The 20698-nt window shown below is 36.3% G+C and overlaps 1 protein-coding gene across 1 annotated transcript; it reads left to right on the top strand.

Annotated features, from left to right (window-relative positions):
• Positions 1-2604: 2604 nt before the first annotated feature.
• On the top strand, positions 2605-20002 carry LOC126382147 (protein takeout). The gene is made up of 6 exons (XM_050031918.1): positions 2605-2833; positions 11748-11866; positions 13442-13563; positions 16467-16600; positions 17257-17406; positions 17799-20002. Exons 1-6 carry the CDS (start codon positions 2770-2772, stop codon positions 17948-17950), a joined length of 741 nt encoding a protein of 246 aa, XP_049887875.1. The 5' UTR covers positions 2605-2769; the 3' UTR covers positions 17951-20002.
• The last annotated feature ends 696 nt before the right edge of the window (positions 20003-20698 follow it).

The following is a 20698-nucleotide window of genomic DNA, read 5'->3' as shown; positions in this document are numbered from 1 at the left end:
TTTGTGAGGTATAATAATTATCACAATTCAAAGCCAAGTTCTTGTGATTGCAAGGGTTGTTCAATACAGAGACAGAATGCTGATGCTGTATTATGGACTTTTCAGCCTGCAGTGGCCTTTCTCGAAAAATAATCCTTTACGGTTGGTTTCCACATCCATAGTATGTAAATATGAAGCTAAAAGCTTTTTGGCAGTACTTTCAATTTTAACACCATCTTCTGAATATCTACGGGTTTCATAGGTGGAATAAGTCCCATAGATGTTTAGAGGGCGATCTAAATAATGAAGGTACCTACTGTTGACGAGATTTTTGCTGTGGATGTGCAGGAGGCTATTTGCATGCCCAGGCTAGCTGTGGGGATTGCTATTTTCAAGAACGTTGGTTCTGTTCATTGAGACGTTTGTGTCAAGGGTGAAATATGATACTGAGGCGAAGCAGGCGGAGGAGGCCAGTTTTTATAGTTTTATTTTCTACTTTCTTCGAGGGTTGTCCCTCGCAATAGAAAACCAAATTCCTACTCTGAAGTACAAACTTCACAGGATCCATTCTTGTACATTCTTGTTGAGAGTGGAGATCCATTTTCAGCAATGATCGTCTTGATTGACTCTTCTACGCTTGTGGCTGCAAAAAGCGTAGGGAGTATGTTTCGAGCCGGTGCAAACTTTCATCGTGTCTGGTACAATTCGTGCTTGCATAGCAGACAAGTTTTCGGGAGAAGGGAGTTATGCAGTCTAGCAGATTGTGTGGAGAAAGAGTAAATAAGTCATCGGAAGGTACGACAATGCAGACTCTTGGCCACGAAAACATTATTTTATTTTGCGACGAACTACTGGAAGGTGTTTCCAAGGGGGTGTGGTGTGCTGGCCTTGAGGATGGTTGAATTTAGTAAGGGTTCAACAGATGTTTTGAGTAAGGGGTGGTGCATGTGTGCCGATGATTATAGAGTGATGAAAATTGTGAGGAGGAATTAATCGATTCCTGAAGGTTATGCTTAAAACATTTTTAGCTATGGCATTGTGATTGATGATTGCAAACATGCTGTTGGAATCCCATTTTTTTCATTCTATTGAGAAGAAGTTTGAACATAATTATATATTTCATAAATATTTTTTCTAAACATTCATTATATTTTAGATTATTTTATTTAAAATTATAAAATTACATAATTCTGAGCTCCTGATTGCTGATTGATGAATGTGTACGAAGCAAAAAAGTATGTCAGGGTAGAAAAAAAGGAATTCCCAACTTGTACATTAATATTTCCAATTTTGTAGATATCAAAATTAAACTAAGTACTTAATATAAATATTTTCCTTGTATCCATTTCACTTAGTCTACTCAACCCGGGCTACCCCAAAAAGCAGTCTTTATAGAAAGCTTGTAACGATCATCTCTTACAACTAATAATTAGCATAGATAGATTAAAGTTATAATAACAAACCGGCTGCATGTGCCAAACTCTGCTAACTTAATATAGCACAGACCGCGTGACCACATTTCTATGGAAGAGTGGTCATGCACAACTCTTAAACTCGATTTAAATAAAAACTATTATAATAAAGAAAAAAATCAAAAGTGCCTGTTATTCAGAGTACATTTTAGAATATTTTCTGATATTTTGATGACAGATATTTCACTTAATACGAACTATACAGACGATTAACTGAAAAAAACTTTAAAGGCGATTTACTCAAAACAGCATTTTTTGAGATAGCAGAGATTCGTATGACACGGCAGTGATACCGGGTCATCTCGTTAAGATAGAAAATCCACAAGAAAATACTCTACATACATATATTCTAATAGGTAACCACATTACCTACGTAAATTTGACCGAGTTTTACGTCACGATTAACAAACATGGATTAGTTTATTCAATAGGTAGGTACTTAAATATAAAATAAATATTGTCTTAGTCCAGTAATTAAATCTATTTTAAATGTAGTAGGTATACCTAAGTTTTATAGTACCTGAGGTATTTATTTCCTACTCATTTGAGAGCTTTTATTGCTAATATTCCTATAATAAAGAATGACACTATAAACTCTATTCTAAAGTCGTGACCACATTGAACCTATATAAACTTGTGGCCTACAAACCTCAATGATGACAATCAAAAATGTTATCTTCCTATCGCTACTGAACTTATAACTGCATTTAAAACATGTAACGGTCTTCAATCAGTCACACACGAAGTCAATATTTCAAATCGCCAACCTCTATTAAGTAGGAGTTTGGTACGATTAACACTTGAATCTTAATTAAAAAATAATCTTATTTATACCTTTCATTACTTTATATGCGACAAAAACACTTAAAAAATAACTAAATTTCTAAAAACAAAATTTCAGAACATTTTTGTTAAAGTTTTGAATAATGCGTTGTCTTATGTTTTGACAACCCCGGAAATGCTTTTTCATCAAACTGAATCTAAGAAATATTTATGTGTGAAACTAACAATAGAAAGAGTAAGAATCATCACCGAATCCATTTATTTATACATATACAGACTTTAAAAGAAATTCAATTGGCATCCTCATAACTGCCAGAACCGGCTGTAGTTTGCGGTCAATGCTTGATCGAAAGGAGCGGACTCATCCGCAGACACCATTGCTCCCGCCGAGGCTGTTCAAGCCGCACGCGTGCCCGGCTCAACCGAAAAAAAAAGAATACTCTAAATTCAAAATATAAAATTCTAAGTTCAAAAAAGCGCGCAATAGTGCGTTGTTTGGATTTATATATATTTTTTTTTTAATTCGTTCGCAAACATGGAGAAATGGCAAGTGCTGCTGATTTTGGCCGCCGTCGTCGCATCGGGCACCTCCAATACAAGTAAGTGATAGTTTTCGAAGAAAGTTGACAAACAAGTATATCGTTTAAAAATGTATTTCACCGTGTCACTGTTACATTCGTTATACTCAATTTTGTGGGTTGTCTTTCTTCTTTATTTTGATGCCGGTATCTAACAGACTACAATATCTATTCGAAAACTAAATATTATATGCTTTTGTTATCGTATGAATGAACTGATGTACCTAAACAACAGCCATATTGTTTCTATGTTAGCGTAATTTCATTTTCAGGCAGATTTTTTTTTAATAGAAGTATTTTTTAATACAGTTTTATGTAGTTTTTATAGGGCATTACAATTTGGTTATTGCTTTTTTATTTTCTACTTAATAAAATAATGTCTCCAATAAATTCTTTAAAAATAAAATACATACAACAAGACTGCGTTACAAGGAGTTCATAACAAAAGAGAGGAGTAAATAACAAAAGACACTCTAAGTGTGTCTTCACGGCACTTTCACTTGCAGGGTGCAGCATTTTAAGCACTCTCGTGTCTGTCTTTGTACGTCATCACAGTCCGTCTTGGGATAAGATTAACAATGGTAGAATGTGCTCCAGATCGCAATGCAATGTAGAGATTACATTATTGCTATTAAAACCATTTTATATTCTTTTTCGGGCTCTAAACTCTATTCGACGAGTTTGAATCGCATAGTTTCCGGGATTTGTACCTGGTTAATGGCAATAGGCTCGCCCCTCATTAGGTACATGGGACTACTATACACCTCTACCTACCCCGTCGAGGATACAGGCGCTTTTCAATCCGGTTGGAAGATTTTCAAAATCTTAAAAATCCGAATCATCATTATCATATGGTAGCCTGGTACAGCCCACATTCCCGAGAAATGCATTTTCGGAGGTGTGTGACCTAATCTTGCTAATTCGAATTCATGTTTGGATCATAAATGATCATCACATGCTCAATGGTGAAGAACATCGTAAGGAAACCCACAGGCCTGAGAAATGTGTTTCAGAGATGTGTGACCTAACCTGTATTGAGCTGGTTTTCCTTTCGGGTTGGAAGGTCAGACAGGTAGTTGCTTCTGTAAAAAGCCGGACCTATCAAATCTTCAGGTTAGGTAAGCGGACCCTGTGAACAAACGGATTAATGCCAGGGAGATGATGAGCCTGGTATAGCCCACTGCTGGAACCTGACATCCATAACGAAAGATCCAAGTATAGCCAATGTTGTTTCTGTCTGTTGTTTGTGTAGTGTGTACTTCAACATAATTTTTGTACCTTACCAATCCTACATGATGTAATTGAAAATATTTCAAAAAATTCCGGTCATTCTAGTGGTTTCTTAATTTCAACAACTGTCATTAGAGAAGAAGCTTAATCCTAAGTTTAAGTTACCAAAGTTGTTTCAAGTTGTCTTCCGATTGACCTATCTTTTGGCTCCTATTCTAATGGAACTTACGGGCGCATCCATAATATGTGAATTTTTCTTGAATTTTTTACTCAATATCACGACCCGATTACTCTAGCCATTGAGGCGGCCTAACCCCTCGCGACAACAAACACTCCAGGACTTCGATACCGACTTCGCCGGCATGGTCCACGATTTGCCTTATTCAGCGCTTATCACTATCGAGTAATGGTCGATAGCTCACTAAACTCGAAGTCAGTACCCAACCGAGCTCATTTACGCATGTTGTATTAAATTAATTTTGTTCTGGGTGAGAGTATTTAGCGCGCCCCATTTGTCCGGCCAACTAGTTAAGTCTAAGGCAAACCTACAAAAAGTCACGTTAAAAAACAAAAAAGGTATCCAATATCTATCACTAAACATCGTTACAGTAAAGGTGACATAAGAGAAAATAACGAAAATAAAACACCGCCATAAACCACTTGTGTGTAGCAGTTTCGCGGGTAGAAATGTCGTTTCATTACATAAATGCTACATCTCTGTCCGCGGAAGACATGGAAAGTGGAAACGAGCAATGATTGAGTAACACCAGTTCACTGACACTCAGGTTTGATGACTGCCTGATGACTGCACTTACATACATCATGACTATATTCTATAGCTGTATACATATTATAAACAAGCTTGTTTACACATACAAGCTTATTAGCTACATAAACTCACGCCCGTAATTCCTAATCGGATAGGCAGAGACGCATATAAACTAAGGCAACTTGTCGATACGAAGGCCTAAGATGGGTATGGTGAACCTATAACCTATATCGTTTATAAGTAAAAAATCATATGTTAGAAAATTCAATATTAGTTGCGCCATGAACATTGTCCTTAGGAGAGTGTATACCTACCTACCTATCTAAATAGCATTTTAAGAAAAAAAAGTATATAAAAACAAACACATAACATAAACAGCCTATATATGTCCTATGGCTGGGCTTAGGCCAAAAATAAATAGAAATCTTTAACAATTAGGTACCTTCTGAGATTGATCTGTTATGTATAATATACTATATAAGTACACTTCTCATCAAAAACAACAAACCATTTTTTTTTGGAACAGTAACATTAAGTGTAACCCACTTTAAAATGACATTTATTTTTAATTCCTTATACTCATATTTAATGTTTTTCTGATAGTCCTTACGAAACATAAACTTAGAGGTACTTATTTCGATATTTTTTATGAGAAATGTACTCACGAATTACGTCTCAAACTCAAATTCATAAATATCTTTATTCATTAGGTAACACTTGAATCGTCAATTTTTACATAATAAATATATTTTTGTGTAGAACGTCTCATCCGCCTAAAACTACCGCAGCTTCTCACAATCTGTAACACTATTAGTAATATAATATTAATATTAAGTACTACTACTCTAGGGAAACCTTTAATTGGCCTATGTATAAGCACCATTACCACTGTTAAAATTTAATTGTAAACTGTTGGTTTTCTCAATAAACAATAAAAAAAAAATATATATATCTAACACTATTAGCGCAGGTAGAGGCCACGTGGTATTAACGTAATAATTAATGATGAGTATGAACTATACACTGTACCTCATCACTAATTAAAGAGCCTTGCTCTTGTCGTTGTAGTATTCAGAATCAGAATCAGAATCAGAATCATTTATTCAACGTAATTATCATGGATAAACTTGTTGAAGGTCAATGTAACATTTTTGAATTTACGTCATTTCGCAAGGTGTTATGGCTGAGGAGAAGAAATGACAAGAAACTGCAACAGCAACACATCTTTTAAATCAATGAGGGTACATTACAAGTTATTTAATAACTAGAGGAACACATTCAATACCAGACATTTTTATCATTTAGGTAATCATTAATCTTATAATAGGCTTTTTTACATAAAGTAAGCTTCACGTGAGCTTTAAATTTGTTCTCTGACAAATTTAAAATATTATCTGGTATTTTATTGTAAAAACGTATACATAACCCCAAAAAAGATGATATTCTCCATGCTACTTTTTAGGGAAAAATAGGCCAGTGGTTTCCCTCTTGCCTGCCGCCCTGCAATACTCTGTCTGACGCGAGTGTGATGACGCCCAGAGTAGTCTACTTCAAAGCCATACTAGGACTCCTGTCCTCCGCCTCTGAACCTACACACACACACACACACACACACTGACACTGTACCTACATGGTCTAAATGTATACCATCACGTAAATCAGTATTTTTATTATGAATTATCTCTATATCACCATCGCCTTAGCGTCATCCCGTTTTTTTTTGGCGGTGTAGCATTCTCCATGCTACTTTTTAGGGAAAAATAAGGCAGTGGCGTCCCTCTTGCCTTCCGCCCCGCAGTACTCTGTCTACGAGTGTGATGGCGCCCAAAGTACCTCTAGTATACTTCAAAGCCATACAAGGACTCTCCTCCGCCTCTGAACCCACACACTGACACTGTACCTACATTGTCTAAATGTATACCATCACGTAGATCAGATCATTATTTTTATTAGTAATTATCTCTGTATCGCCTTACTTACCTACGGGTCCACTTACTTGCTTGAAGATTTGACAGGTCCAGTTTTTTTACAAAAGCCACTGCCTATCTGACCTTCCAATCCGCGTAGGGAAAACCAACCCAATACAGGTTAGGTTACATACGTACCTCCGAGTTTCCTCACGATATTTTCCTTCACCGTTGAGCACGTGATAGTCTATTATAATCCAAACATGAATTCCAAAACACGTTCGAAATTCATTGGTTTAGGCCTGTGCTGGGATTTGAACCTGCGACCGCAAAGTGAGAGTCAAGCGTTGTCCAACTGCGCTGCCATGGCTCCATTAATTTATCTCAATAATATCTATAATAATTATCTATTTACTTACTTACATAAATAAATACACAAGTAAGTATATAACTTAAGTAGGTAGTTCATTACTTATGTCACAGAATGGTCGTAGCATTTATCTGACTAGGTCACAGCCACAACCTAAACCTAGTAATTTGCAAAGCTGTTTTCTAGAAGTATCTCAATTAGTTGAGCAGATATTATTGACCTTCTTCTTGTTCTAGATACACGCACAGATTGCCTAAGTAAATAGTTTTAATACGCGTATTATAATTATTACAAAGGTACCTACTATCTTGACATAAAAAATATAAGTTTAGTAACCTATAACTTGTAAATTAAACTTATACCTTGTTTTAAGAAAATATACCTATTTCCTTGTTTCGTACTTTTTAGGGCATTATTTTACCGTAGTAGAGTTTTAGTTTTGCTGGGCACAGGCCTTCCCTCAATCTACTGGAGACGATATAGTGCATACACACTATCAAGCTACACCACTTCGCACTGGCAGAATTGTAGTGGGTTTTAGAGCTAAAAGCCGGGACCAACGGTTTAACGTGCCCGGTGCAAGGGATATGCTATTTTTGCTGATAATTAAGTGAATCATATCTGAAGTGTTCCTTCCAAACAAAAAACAGTCTACCGACTGACAGTACACCGGGAATAAAACCCGGACCTCCAGATAAATTAATAAAGTAATAGCACTAGAGAGCGCAATACGAACTTTGAATGTTGCCATCAGCGCTCCCCATTTGTCCGGCCAAGTAGTTAATGCCATCTGCGGCAAATCTACAATAAATTAAACATCCTATCATAGACACTGTAGTAAACGCGAAAGAAACTTTCCTGGCAAGAACTTACCAAACATCACAGAAAAAAATACTGATAAGCAATTAATAACCGAATTAACAGTTGTACGGTGTGGTATTTAACAGTAAACGGTTTTTGCGAGAGAGGGTCGCGGTCATCGACCCCGCAGGTGCATACGTGAACCAGTTCCGACCACAACCACATACACCTCTGTGTCCACTTAGAAAGGATCCGCTTTTTATAACACCACCATCTTAGAACAAGAGTCTTAAACGACAATCTATAGTCAAGTCACTGGACTCAAATAAATCGACCTTTTTGTTCCAAAAAGATACAGAGTAGGTAATGTGTTTTTTTTTTTGACGTGACTTATTGTAGATTTGCCGCAGATGGCATTAACTACTTGACCCGACTAATGGGGAAGATAATGTGTTAAAATACTGAATTATATAAGGTAATTCCTTCCTCCTTAGTGAAAATGAAAACGGAGAGTGAAAATTGAGGCACTATAGAAAGGACTAATAGAAAGCAGTAATATCCAATATAAAACGCTAATCTTTAATTCAATTGCCTGCAAGATGTTCTGACTACTTCTTCTTCTATCGTCTGGGTTGTGAGGTGGATTACCAACATCATCAACCCTGATGTCAGGGTTATTATTGAGCCGACAAAGGCCCGTGACATGGCTTCTGTAATGACTACTTACATACGTCAGTAACTAGAACCGGGACCAACGGCTTAACGTGCCTTCCGAAGCACAGATCATCTTACTTTCGGACAATCAGGTGATCACCCTGTAATGTCCTAACCAAACTAGGGACACAAAGTAATTTGTGTGGTATATCCCCACCGGAATTCAAACGCGGGACCTCCGGATCGTGAACCCAACGTTCAACTCAACTACTGGACCATGGAAGTCGTTCTCTGACTAATTTTTCCTCTGCATACACCTATTAGACAATGCAATAGTTTTTATACTTTAAAGAACTTACTCAAGTACTTAGCGTAAAAATACAGTTTAAATTATCCTTTCTAACAAATATTCAGTAATGTTCTAATACAAAATATCCAACGATTGAAATCATGAGAAAGGATTAAATTATCGAACGTCTATTTAAAATACCTATAAGTAAGACATTGCTAGGTATTTTATTCCATTCACAAAAAGGTTTCGTGTACGACAAAACAATTGAAAATCGTAAATCTTCCTAAAGCCTTCTTCACATATTCGCGTAACAAAAGACGTGTGAAGGTCTCTCCTATCACTTCCATTGTTACTACACCTAAGTACCAAGAACCTAGAATCTAGTGGTTACCTAGTAATTCCATCATATTGTTTCACCTGCCAACGCTGGTAGCTACCGTTAGCCGCCCCGCCTTGCATACAAATTTGATGAGCAGCATACTGACTATCGGATTCAGTACTGCGCATAAATTCGATACGACTTATATTTCGAAAACATTTCAAAAAGTTTTGGGTCAATAATTTACTTGGCCTACAAGTGACATGTCATGGTAGAGCACACAATGACCGCAGCAGTATCTCAAGTAAATTAAATTATTTGATTAAGTAAGTAGGTATAAGTAGTAGTAGGATTAGGTAGGTACGTAGATATTTAATATTTACCAAGCCGAAAAAGACGCGTAGCACGCAAACAATCTCTCTTACACACATCACTAAAGAACCACGCTCTTGTCGGTGTAGCATTCTCTATGCTACTTTTACAAAATATATATACGTACATTTCTTTTGCTTTTTTTTCAAATAAGTACTTATTACAAAGGTTTGAATTCTATATTACAATAGCAATTGACTTTCGGCGTTTAAAACCACAATTTAAAATGCTTAAGACTTCTAGAAATGACAACATTATAAAATTACCATTGTTCATACCCACCGATATTATTACGGATTTGTTCGTATTGACACATTCATCTAGATATTCATTATACAGAATGATTGTAGTTAAAACAACCACAGCACTCATCCGCCCTGAGCCTAGGTTCGCGCCCATCTGGGCACCATCAGGCTTGATGTCTTAAATTTTGTACCGCGTGAGACCCCTCAGCGCTTACCATTTGTCCACCCAAGTGTCTGCGGAAAATCTACAATAAGTCACGTCATAAAAAAACACAACATATACACAATAATTTCTGCCATCATCAGTGAGTCAATCATATCTTTTTGTCTGTCCAACCTTGAAGAAAGCAGTGACCAACGGTCGGCTGACCAATCCTTTGTTGGTTCTTGATCACGAATCTAAAAATACTTCACAGCTCAATACGACGATATTAGTTGACAAATAAAAAATACCATCACAAAGGACCTGCGTTTATTGACTCTTCCTTAACATGAATCATAGTTATAATGCGGCGAAATTCCTTTACAGCTTCACAGTTCGTCGAACGGAGTTTATACGGACAACACCACAAACAAGAGATTGTTTTGATAAAAGCGCTGCTGTTTGCATAATGAATTTATTCAAAATCTAACATATAAACGTTGGGTGATTCCTTGTTAAAAGGATTTAATAAAGCTGCGTCTTATTTTATTGACGGCTCTATGTAATATGAATGTCAAACTGTTGCATCTTCGATACAATAAGGGACTTTCCAGGCTAAGTTCACCAAAAACAATAGATGTTGTACAGCTTTAAAGTGATAATTACCTATTTTCTCATTACTCGGGTACTTACTTACTTATTCCAAAATACAATGTAACGGCAGAAGCATTATAAAAATATTTTTTGCTTGATATATGAATCACATATCGCACGTCTAGTTCTTAAAAGTCATCCTCTCTCTATTTAAGAGCTGCGCTCTTGTCGGTGGAGTAACCGCCATTCCTCTCTTCTTCCCGCCAAAACCTTCACCTCCCGATACGACACGACCTGCACCTTCTCTTTTATTTGTTTCATAAATGTTATCCTAGGAAAAGTCATAAATGTCAAAAAATCTGAAATTGAGTTAACTTAGTAATTAACGTAGATATGGCAAAACAAAAATCGTTAAAGCGCTCTACTGTAAAAAAAATACATTTATGACTTTAAATAACTAGATGTGCGATGTGTAGAATTACGTTAGTACCTATATTGCTTCTCTTTATTTTGATCAGAATAATTATGGGTGGAAGATGCAATTGTGCCTGGGTGTAACAAAAAGGGTCATCATTTACACCCAAAAAAAAAGATAAAAGGTACATATGTCCGAACGGCGTGGGTTGAAAATCAGTGTTTCCCTCTGGGTAAATTTTCACTGAATCCTGACCTTTTTTGGTGAACTGCGGCACCCATATACCTTTATGTTTTCCAACTATTAATGTGTACTTAAACGTTAATGTGTGTATATTTTAATATCGTAAATATAGGTATAATATGTGTGTCGAAGGTTTTACCTAAATAAACTTAGTTTTATTATTTTATTATATGTCTGTTATCCATGAAATTAGAAGGTTAAACGAAGGAAAATCTGTACAGCGACATCTATATTGTTTTTGAGGAACGTAGGCTGGAAAATCCCTCTATTCTAACTTTTCTAAATTGACTAGAGTACATCTGATCGAGGACAGGAGACCTGAGAGCAGCAGTAAGATGTACAAGTAGGATACAGGGGCTTATGTTATGTATTATGTTAAGTATAGTTCGTCTCTCAAAGAAACTCCTTTCTCATTGTAACGGTAGTTTCCTCAGTTGTTACAAACAATAAACTTTATTTATATATTTGTACTCAATAAAACAGACACAAGGAACATACAAAGAAAACAGATAGTACTTACAGGTAAGCTTATCTCTAAACAAAGAGAGAAACTTTGTATCTAAATGTTCAACATCTTTGCAGACATGTTCGGCGGCCGGTGCTCGCGGCAGGACCCCAACGTTGACTCGTGTCTCCTGCGTAGCTTCAACTCGCTCGTCGACTACCTCAAGGGCGGAGCACCCGAGTTCGGCATTGAAGAGGTAAATTACTTTAAATATTATGGAAATCAACCAATAATAAAAATTGGTTGATTTCCATAATTTTAAATATGTGAATTGCGAGCGGAGCAGTTACTTCACAGTGTTTTTGGGGTTAAAAAGGCCAAAAAAATTCATCTAAAAAAGCAATATTGCAATTTGACATTTGCGCATAAGTATAAAAGTAAGCGCGCAATGCAAACAAATTTCGTGCTTTCTTAGGTGATTAACCCCCCTGAATTTATATATTAAAATGTTGATATTTATACATTTATGTAAGTATACATGTTCAATGTATTTTAGTTAAAAGAAAATTATATTTATATGTATAATATGTAATCATAAATCAGCAGACGTTATTATAATATACTACCGACAAGACCTTTATCTCCTTATAATTATGGATAATGTAAAAATCAATAGAGGAAGTCTATCTTATTGAAGCATGTGTCAGTTTAAGCTGTTCAGGTGTGTGTTACTTGTTTTATTTATACTCAAATGAAGGTAAAATGATATAAAAAATATAGGAAGCTAACAAATATTTTTTAAACGACGACCCAAGGAATGCGGAAATGTACAAGGGCATCTTATGATGGCATAAGTAATATAAAATATTCAAGAATTCCGAGAAGAGAAAAATCCGTGATAAGTACTTACCAATCGTTAAATTACTGGCTCTCAAGCGAGAATATATTTATTATACTTTCTTCAGACTATCTCTCGATCAAACCGGACAGTACTTAAGTACTTATCCACATGCGACTCGATACTCTTCATACCTACTTTTGTCAGCAAAGAAACACTACAAAAATAAACAACGTCGTTTTTAATATAGTAATTATTTTAAAACAGAAAAAAATATCATTTTCTTACAAAATCTGAAGAAGTGGATGTGGATTATACTGACTGATTGATAAACAGAAATTAGGATTGAATCATACATACAGCAGAAATTAAGCTTTTCATCTTATCGCTGACGCCAAACCCTTCCTTTTTAAATACCTAAGTATTTTGTATAACAACCCTTAAAAATCTCCAATTACATTTAGCGCAGCACTTCCTGTGTGTTCATTTTTTGTCTTTCATTCTAGGTGAAGTCTTTGATGAGAGTAGAAGAAGCGATAGTTGTGTGATTTGATCAAATCCCTTAAGGAATTGATGAAATCCCCGTTTTTATCATATCCCTGCGACATATGTATTACCTGTGCTGCTTCAGAGGTGGGTCGGCAGCGTATCGCGAATCCATGCGATAGGTCTATATTTGCTATTTCGTTGGTAAATCAACCAACACCACATTCCCAGAAGTCCTCCCGTATCTTCATAATGAATTAATTATTCACAGCATCCTATATACACACACACACACATACGAGTAAACTCACGCGTAATGGCTAATCTTCTCCTCCTATCGTGTGAGTTGTGAGGTGGATTACCAACCCCATCAACCCTGGTGTCAGCTGCGGCTGGTGTATTGAGCCGCCGTAGGCCCCGGACGTGGCTCATATAACGACTACGTAATGGCTATGGATATTGTCCTATCAAATAATAAATAGTAAAAATTACTCTTGTAATTTTCAGGCGGAGCCAATAATCATAGATGAGCTGTCAATCGCTCTGGGTGGCGGACCAGACGGGTACCGCGCCAGCTTCAAGGACATCCACGCCACTGGCGTCTCCAACATGACCATCACCAACGTCAGGTAAGCTCTAGAATATTCTAGAAACTAAAAGACAACTGAACCCATATAGTAAATGTTGAAAGACGGCTGAGAAAAAATGTGTCGAATTTCGCCAAACACATTATTGGTTTAACAAAAACCAAGCAATATTGTTTTGACGAAATTGTCAAAATGCATTTCAATACAAGTGTAGTACCTATGGAACCATAAATTCTGGCCAAGTAGTTAATGCCATATCCATATGCGACAAATCTACAATACCTAAGTCACGTCAAACAAAAGCAATATTGCAATTTTGTTGGCAAGGTCGCATTCTTCTATCGTGTGGATTGTGAGGTGGATTATCAACCCCATCAACCCTGGTGGTCAGGGTTATTATGGGGTTAGGTTAGGTTGCATTGACTTGTATGTAATCCGCTGATGCTGCGCGATACACTGCGTGAAAATTGCCTTCATTTTGGTCCCTATTTTTGTACTAATTAAATAAGCTATATACCTAATTATACCTACCAGTGCTATAAGTATGATTCCCGTTGACTGCTTACGTCGCTTTTGGGATAATAAACAACACGGCAAACTGCTTTTTTATGTTCTAGACCGTGCATGGATTCTATAGAATAGAATAGAAACAGTTTATTATAAAAGGACGCCACACACAAAAAAAGACAACAACATCATATCAAATTTCCCCTAAAACAATTACAAAAAAGCAAGACGGATGTTTGTCGAAATGATCATAAGGTGGTGGTGGACGTCCTGAGATAAAAGGGCCTCACTCAGCACAAGTCGCGGCGTGAACCACGACGCTGATATTTGATATTCTGTAACTGTACATAATTACATTAGCTCATAATTACACGCAATTTCACAATTTACTTTAACGCTGACTTTCAATTAAGTACTTACATAAAGAGATAGCAACGCTGTTCATAAAGTCATCAAATCAGATTGCATCAAATAAGGCTTAGTCACTTATTATTACATAAATACAAGGAAACACAACAATGGTCAATAGTTCCATGTCCGCCTATTGTCTAGTCTAGACCTAGGCTACCTAGATAGCTAGATAAAAGTCTAGATCCCGGATTGTGAGATAAACAGTAAACAGCGAGAAGTCACGATAGACTTGGGTACCTACTTGTGGTTTCTTTGTCACGCAACTTTTGCGCAAGTCTGCTAAATAAGGAAAATTTCACGTAATGAATCCTTCATAAAACAGCAGTAAGATTGCAGTAATACCGACCTCTGACTTACACTGAAATGACAGTTTTCTTTTAAACATCTTTCGCTATCTTTAAAAAAAAATATATTTAAGTGCACACGTTCTTGGCCGGGACACTTTGTAATTTTCGAGTTCATATGAAATCGAATTGGAGTTCACAAGTTCGTTTGACACCGTTCGTTCATACGAACATACCGCTATTGTGTGCGTTGGATTTTACTATCTTCAGTTATAGTAGTTAAGTCCCCGACTCCAATCTGTAGCAAGTTCTTTCACCCTAAGGTTGCCTGGAAGATATTGCTATTTAGCAATAAGGCCGCCGATTGTTCTTCTCTTGTCACTTTTATAATTGTTTTTGGTGTAAGTAGTGTTTATATGTGCAATAAAGCGTTTTTGTATTGTAAAACCATGGCTTTTACTACTCGGTCATACAAATGGATATCGCTAAGAGACGTCGTAATTTTCTATAATAAACTTCTCTAAATTCTCTGAGAAAAATAATACCAAAAGTAATGCCACAATGTCATAAAAAATTTCAAAGGCATAGATAGGGTTTGTCGTTGACGTCATCAATCGTCAATTGATTATGGGTAATACTCCACAGATAAAGCATGTCAACGTATTTGTACGTCAGAGGTACTTTATGACAGCCTACCATCAACGTGCTTAACATTTGATATTGCTAATTATCATCCATCGATTCATGAATAACATGAGAAAGGCAATAAATAAGCTCCGTACATTACTCCTGTTGTATAATAAATTAATTGTAAAAAAATATGTGATATGCGTCAAAGATCATGCAACCTGACACTCAGGACAATACCTACTATTATTAAAATAAATTATTAATAGTTGCTTAATGTATTCTACTCACGTCTGTGCGGTGAGAATTAATCGAAATGTCTAAAAGTTTCAACACGACCACCTGTCGACCATTTATAACTTTTTGAACAAAAGATTTCATTTCCATTTTCGTCGGACTCACTAAACATTGAAAATCAAGAAAATGGTGCTAATTCCTGTAGACACCATCTAATTTTATTTTAAGTTATACCTGTCATTTTCTTATCCGCCGAAAATGAAAGGGACGCGTAATCGACAGGCATAAAATTTATGGAACACACGTCAAAGCACATAATAACGGGTTCTTACCGCGTTTAAATAGGGAGTCTCATATCCCCATTTAAACGCGATAAGAACCCGTTATTATGTGCTTTAATTCTGATAATAATCGCGTAAACTTAAAACAATGAACACACGTCAATTTTAGACAGGAATTTTAAACACCCAAATCCCAAATTTATATATTGGCCAATAAAAACTAACAGAATTAGGTGACAGCACACGTCAAACGCGTTGCATACCAGCGAGTTGCCTATTTTATTCGCCCGGGTTGTTCATTCATTTTAAAATTAACAGTTGTCAATCACCCGTCCCTTTCCTTTTTGGCGGATAAGAAAATGACGGGTATAACTTAAAGTAAAATTAGAAGGTCTCTGCGGGAATCGGGGCCTATGTTTCTCTATAATTAGTTATCTCATTATCTTCGTCCTGCCCTTATCCCACTCCAAGCGTGGTTGGCACAAAATGTGATCCTCTTCCATTTATCTTTGAGAATCAGTCAGTTTATAATTAGGTACCCTAGATAAACGAGTAAGCGTTGACAAGGTGATGATGCTTACGTTGAACCCTCCGACAGGTCGGACCTGGAGACCCATCAGTTCCAGCTGACTTTGTTCGGCCCGCACATCAGCGCGCGCGCACGTTACCGCTCCTCCGGCGTACTACTGCTGGTGCGCGCGTCCGGCGGCGGCGACTACTGGGGCGAGTACGGTGAGTCAACAAAGAGTTACTAATTAATATATTTACTTATTTATTTTATTTTGTTTATTAGATAATAGACAACACATAATGTAAGATAAGCACTACTGAAATAAGATTGCAGTGCAGAAATCACTACCACATTTGATTCGACCATTACAGACGGCGATATGGCTCACCACCGCTATCACGTTTGTCTAACAGTAACTCAGTGAGGTGTGTTCAGTTAGTTCATCTTGCGACGGATGTACCTCTGACTACCCCAATGGAAATAAATAATAAATAAGTACATAAAAATACTACTGAAATGAGATTGCAAGACAAGCTTTCCCTTACTTTATCGAATGAGCTTCTCGGCAACAAGATAGTCCTTCATCCATCGTCCAGGATATGAAAGCATAATTACTGCAATTCAGGATGACAGCAGATAATTTTGAACAATATTATTTTAAAGTATATTTCTTTAAGAATTGCTACCACAAACTTCTAAAAATGTTCTCAAAATATAGTACTTACCTAATATAAAAATTGGTAACGAAAGAAAAACCTTCATTCATTGCCGACAATACCCTCTCGAAAGCACTTTTTATATTTTTTTTTATAAGTAGGTATTGTTAATTTCTCTAAAGTGTGTCGAAACAAGTAAAAAGTTCGCAATCCCCGGCCAGATGGCGTGAAGGCGAAGGTGTACTTCCGCGGTGCGCCGTACGAACGCGACGGCCGCACCTACCTGAAGCTGCAGCAACTCAAGCTGGACTTTTCCGTCAAGGACATCCAGATGGGAGTCGAGAATCTGCACAATGGAAACGCTGTTCTGCGTAAGTTCTTCTATGTAAACATGATAGTGACATGGATACCAAAATGCACATTTTGATGAAGAACACTCTTTACCTTGCTTTTAAGCTCCCCATGCGGTGCAACCAGATGTAGTAAAACACTAAAAGTGCATACTTTAGAAGAGACACTAACCTTAACTTATTGGGCTGGTTTTCGGGTTGGAAGATCAGACAGCCAGCCGCTTCTGTAAAAAACCGGACATGTCAAATCTTCAGGTTAGGTTAGCGGAAAATATAGTGAAAAACGGAATAACTCTACAGAGATGATGACTTTAAAAGAGACACCGGCTAAGCTGTACATGGTAGTCATAGTAAAACTGAAATGGCATTAAAATAACTAACAAAAATTATATTATTTCTTCCTCAATTTACAGAGGCAGCTCTGAACCTGTTCATCAACACCAACGCCCAGGAACTCCTCAAGGAGATGAAGCCGGAGCTGAAGAGAGACCTGGCTGAGAAGATGTCCCGGTTTTTGGAGCGGATTCTCGAGCACATACCTTACGACGACTGGATCGTCGACTAAATTGTTCTACCCACTCATGTTTACATTCAGCCACTACCGCTGCACCTTCCGCAACCCGCTTCACTTCTACGGAAATGCGCGAGTGTTTACATTCTGCTGCAAATAAGCGAGAGCGCTTAAGTTCTTTGATACAAACATACTCTCACACCCGTAATCCGTAATATGACAAACAGGGACGCAAATTATTAGAAGACAACTTGCAGCCAATTTTCATAGAAAGTCCTAAGATAGACATGGTGAACTGAATGGTGAAAGTATAATAGCAAAGGTCCATCATATAGGTCCCTTGACTTCTGAACAAAAACCACTAAACTAACCAGGGGAGCGACAGTGCTAAATGGCATGACGAGTACCATATAATATACACACTCGTACTGCCCATTTTCCTGCTAACTTTCTAAGTGTGCGGAATGTAACGTGAGGTTCCGCTAGATGGTGCTGTGAGGTGCTACTGAACTAAACCGTGAAACGGTGCTAGTGTAGGTTGTAGTGTCATCCAGATCATTGTCATTTTCATCATCATCACTCATAGAGCTTCATTCATCATTGCATAGAGCAACTCGGACCTCCGCCGTCATCGTCATGCTTTTACTGTACCGCGTGTAACGCACGTCCTGTCAACATCATCATCATCACCCCATTTACTTTCCTCGCCGTACAAAAATGACTGATTTCTTCCAAACTTTACGAACTATTCATTAAATTATATAATTTTTCTCATCATCATCATTGCCAACATTATTGTCATCCGATTTTCATGCCCGTTATTTAGTCTCAAAATAAATCTTGATTAAGTACGTTCTTAATATAAGGACTATGTAATTCTCAAACTGTAAACAAACAACAAAAAAATGTAAAAAAACGTCTTTTTCATACTCAAATTTACCAATATCGAAATGTACCAATATTGAAATCTTTTTGCATGCATAAGTACAAGTATAAATAGTAAACTTTAATACAAATTTAAGTCGCGAATGAATCCTCAAGGAGGGAGGTTCCAGGCTACATTCCAAAAAAAAATTTAGATGGCGCTGTAAAAAATTGTCTTCGTTTAACCTTATTTTTTATTTATTTGTTTGTACACAATAAAACAGACACAAGAAACATACAAAGAAAACAGATAGTACAGGCAAGCTTATCTCTAAACAAAGAGATTTCTTCCAGCTGACCTACGTGACAAGAGAGACTTTCAACGTATAATATTATATAGATAGACATTCATACGCGTACAAAATATTTAGAAATTACTTAATTACTTATACTAATATAAAACAAAATATTAACCTAAACCTACAAACCACATTTAAATAAATTATATAATATATATTTCATAAATATATTATAAACATATTATATACTTTCTATATTGGTTTATAAATATACACACTAAATACAATATATATACCTAAATAAATAAGTAAATGCATACAAATACAGCTAATGCAACTCAACCTTCTACTTTTACAGATTCAATTCAATTCAATTCTTTATTTGGGGAACGTAGCCTGAAGAGTCCCTCATTTATGTACAGTCATGAGCAATATAATGTACCCACTTTTGGACTCTGTCGCACTAACATATTTGACATTTAGTGAGACGTACAGTTCAATTTGTCAAAAAAGTTAATGTGACATGCTACCAAAGTGTACTTATACATATTCATGCTCGTGACCGTAGATCACCGCATTTTGATACGCATGAACAATTATCGTTTGAGTTAAGAAAGTTGATAAACAAACCCAGTGGATTCGTGATATTTATAATTTGATCCAGTTGCTCAATTACTGAATGTGACAGTTTATATAGTCTGGCAAAATTGAGCGGAGTAAAAAAAAATATTCTGGTACATCTGGTAATACATTTGATTGAATAATTTTCTACCAGTCTTTTTCTTAAAAGGAAAACTAAAATTCACTCAATATGGATCGTTTACGCCCTATGCCAGACTATAATTTAGTTATAAGTTATTTATTTAGGAGGAACTAGTTGGACTGTGGGATATTTGATACTTTTGGTAAGTTTATAGATAAGCATAATTATAATGTAATTTGTAAAAATAAATATTGACTTACTTTAAAATATTGCTCGTTTTTTTTTACGTTAATTTTATTACGTTATGCTTAAAAATTATTATTTATACATACATATATTGTATATAAATGATATATATCTATTTATGGCATTTAATCTATTCAATAAATATACTTTGATAAAGGGGAACTTACAAAATGAAGCACAGGCTTAAACCAATGATTATCGAATCTGTTTTCGAATTTATGTTTGGATCTTACTACTTAGTACTTATACGTAATTACTTCCTAATAAAGGTAATAATTGTATTCAAAGGAGAATGGTGTCAAAAAAGGGTACAAAGAACATTAAGGTGAAAATTGATTATGTTTGGATTATGTTAATCCCAATAATGTATAACTATAAGAAGAAACTATAATATAAGAACGGAAGTGGTAGGTCAAACAAAAGGTAAGTACGGTCACGAATACTAATATGTATCCACTATGATACCATGTCACATTAACTTTTTTGACAAATTAAACCTCATTAAATGACAAATATGATAGTGCGACAGGGTTCTAAAGTGGGTACATGATATTGCTCATGACTGTACAGACATAATAAAACAAACGTTACTGTCGGGAATCGTGGCCTGTGCTCATACTATAGCCACACCCCGGACACTTCATACAAACAACCTCGTTTTACACAGACACCACACATTGACTTATTATC

Source organism: Pectinophora gossypiella, chromosome 3, assembly GCF_024362695.1.
Source record: "Pectinophora gossypiella chromosome 3, ilPecGoss1.1, whole genome shotgun sequence".
NCBI classification, from domain to species: Eukaryota; Metazoa; Arthropoda; class Insecta; order Lepidoptera; family Gelechiidae; genus Pectinophora; species Pectinophora gossypiella.
This window is presented reverse-complemented; position numbering and strand designations above follow the sequence as displayed.

Bases quoted from the DNA above. Each gene is read 5' to 3' on its own strand.
- LOC126382147 (XM_050031918.1), top strand. From the start codon at position 2,770: ATGGAGAAATGGCAAGTGCTGCTGATTTTGGCCGCCGTCGTCGCATCG. The intron at 11,867-13,441 runs GTAAATTACTTT...TGTAATTTTCAG, and splicing joins CCGAGTTCGGCATTGAAGAG to GCGGAGCCAATAATCATAGA. The intron at 17,407-17,798 runs GTAAGTTCTTCT...CTCAATTTACAG, and splicing joins CAATGGAAACGCTGTTCTGC to AGGCAGCTCTGAACCTGTTC.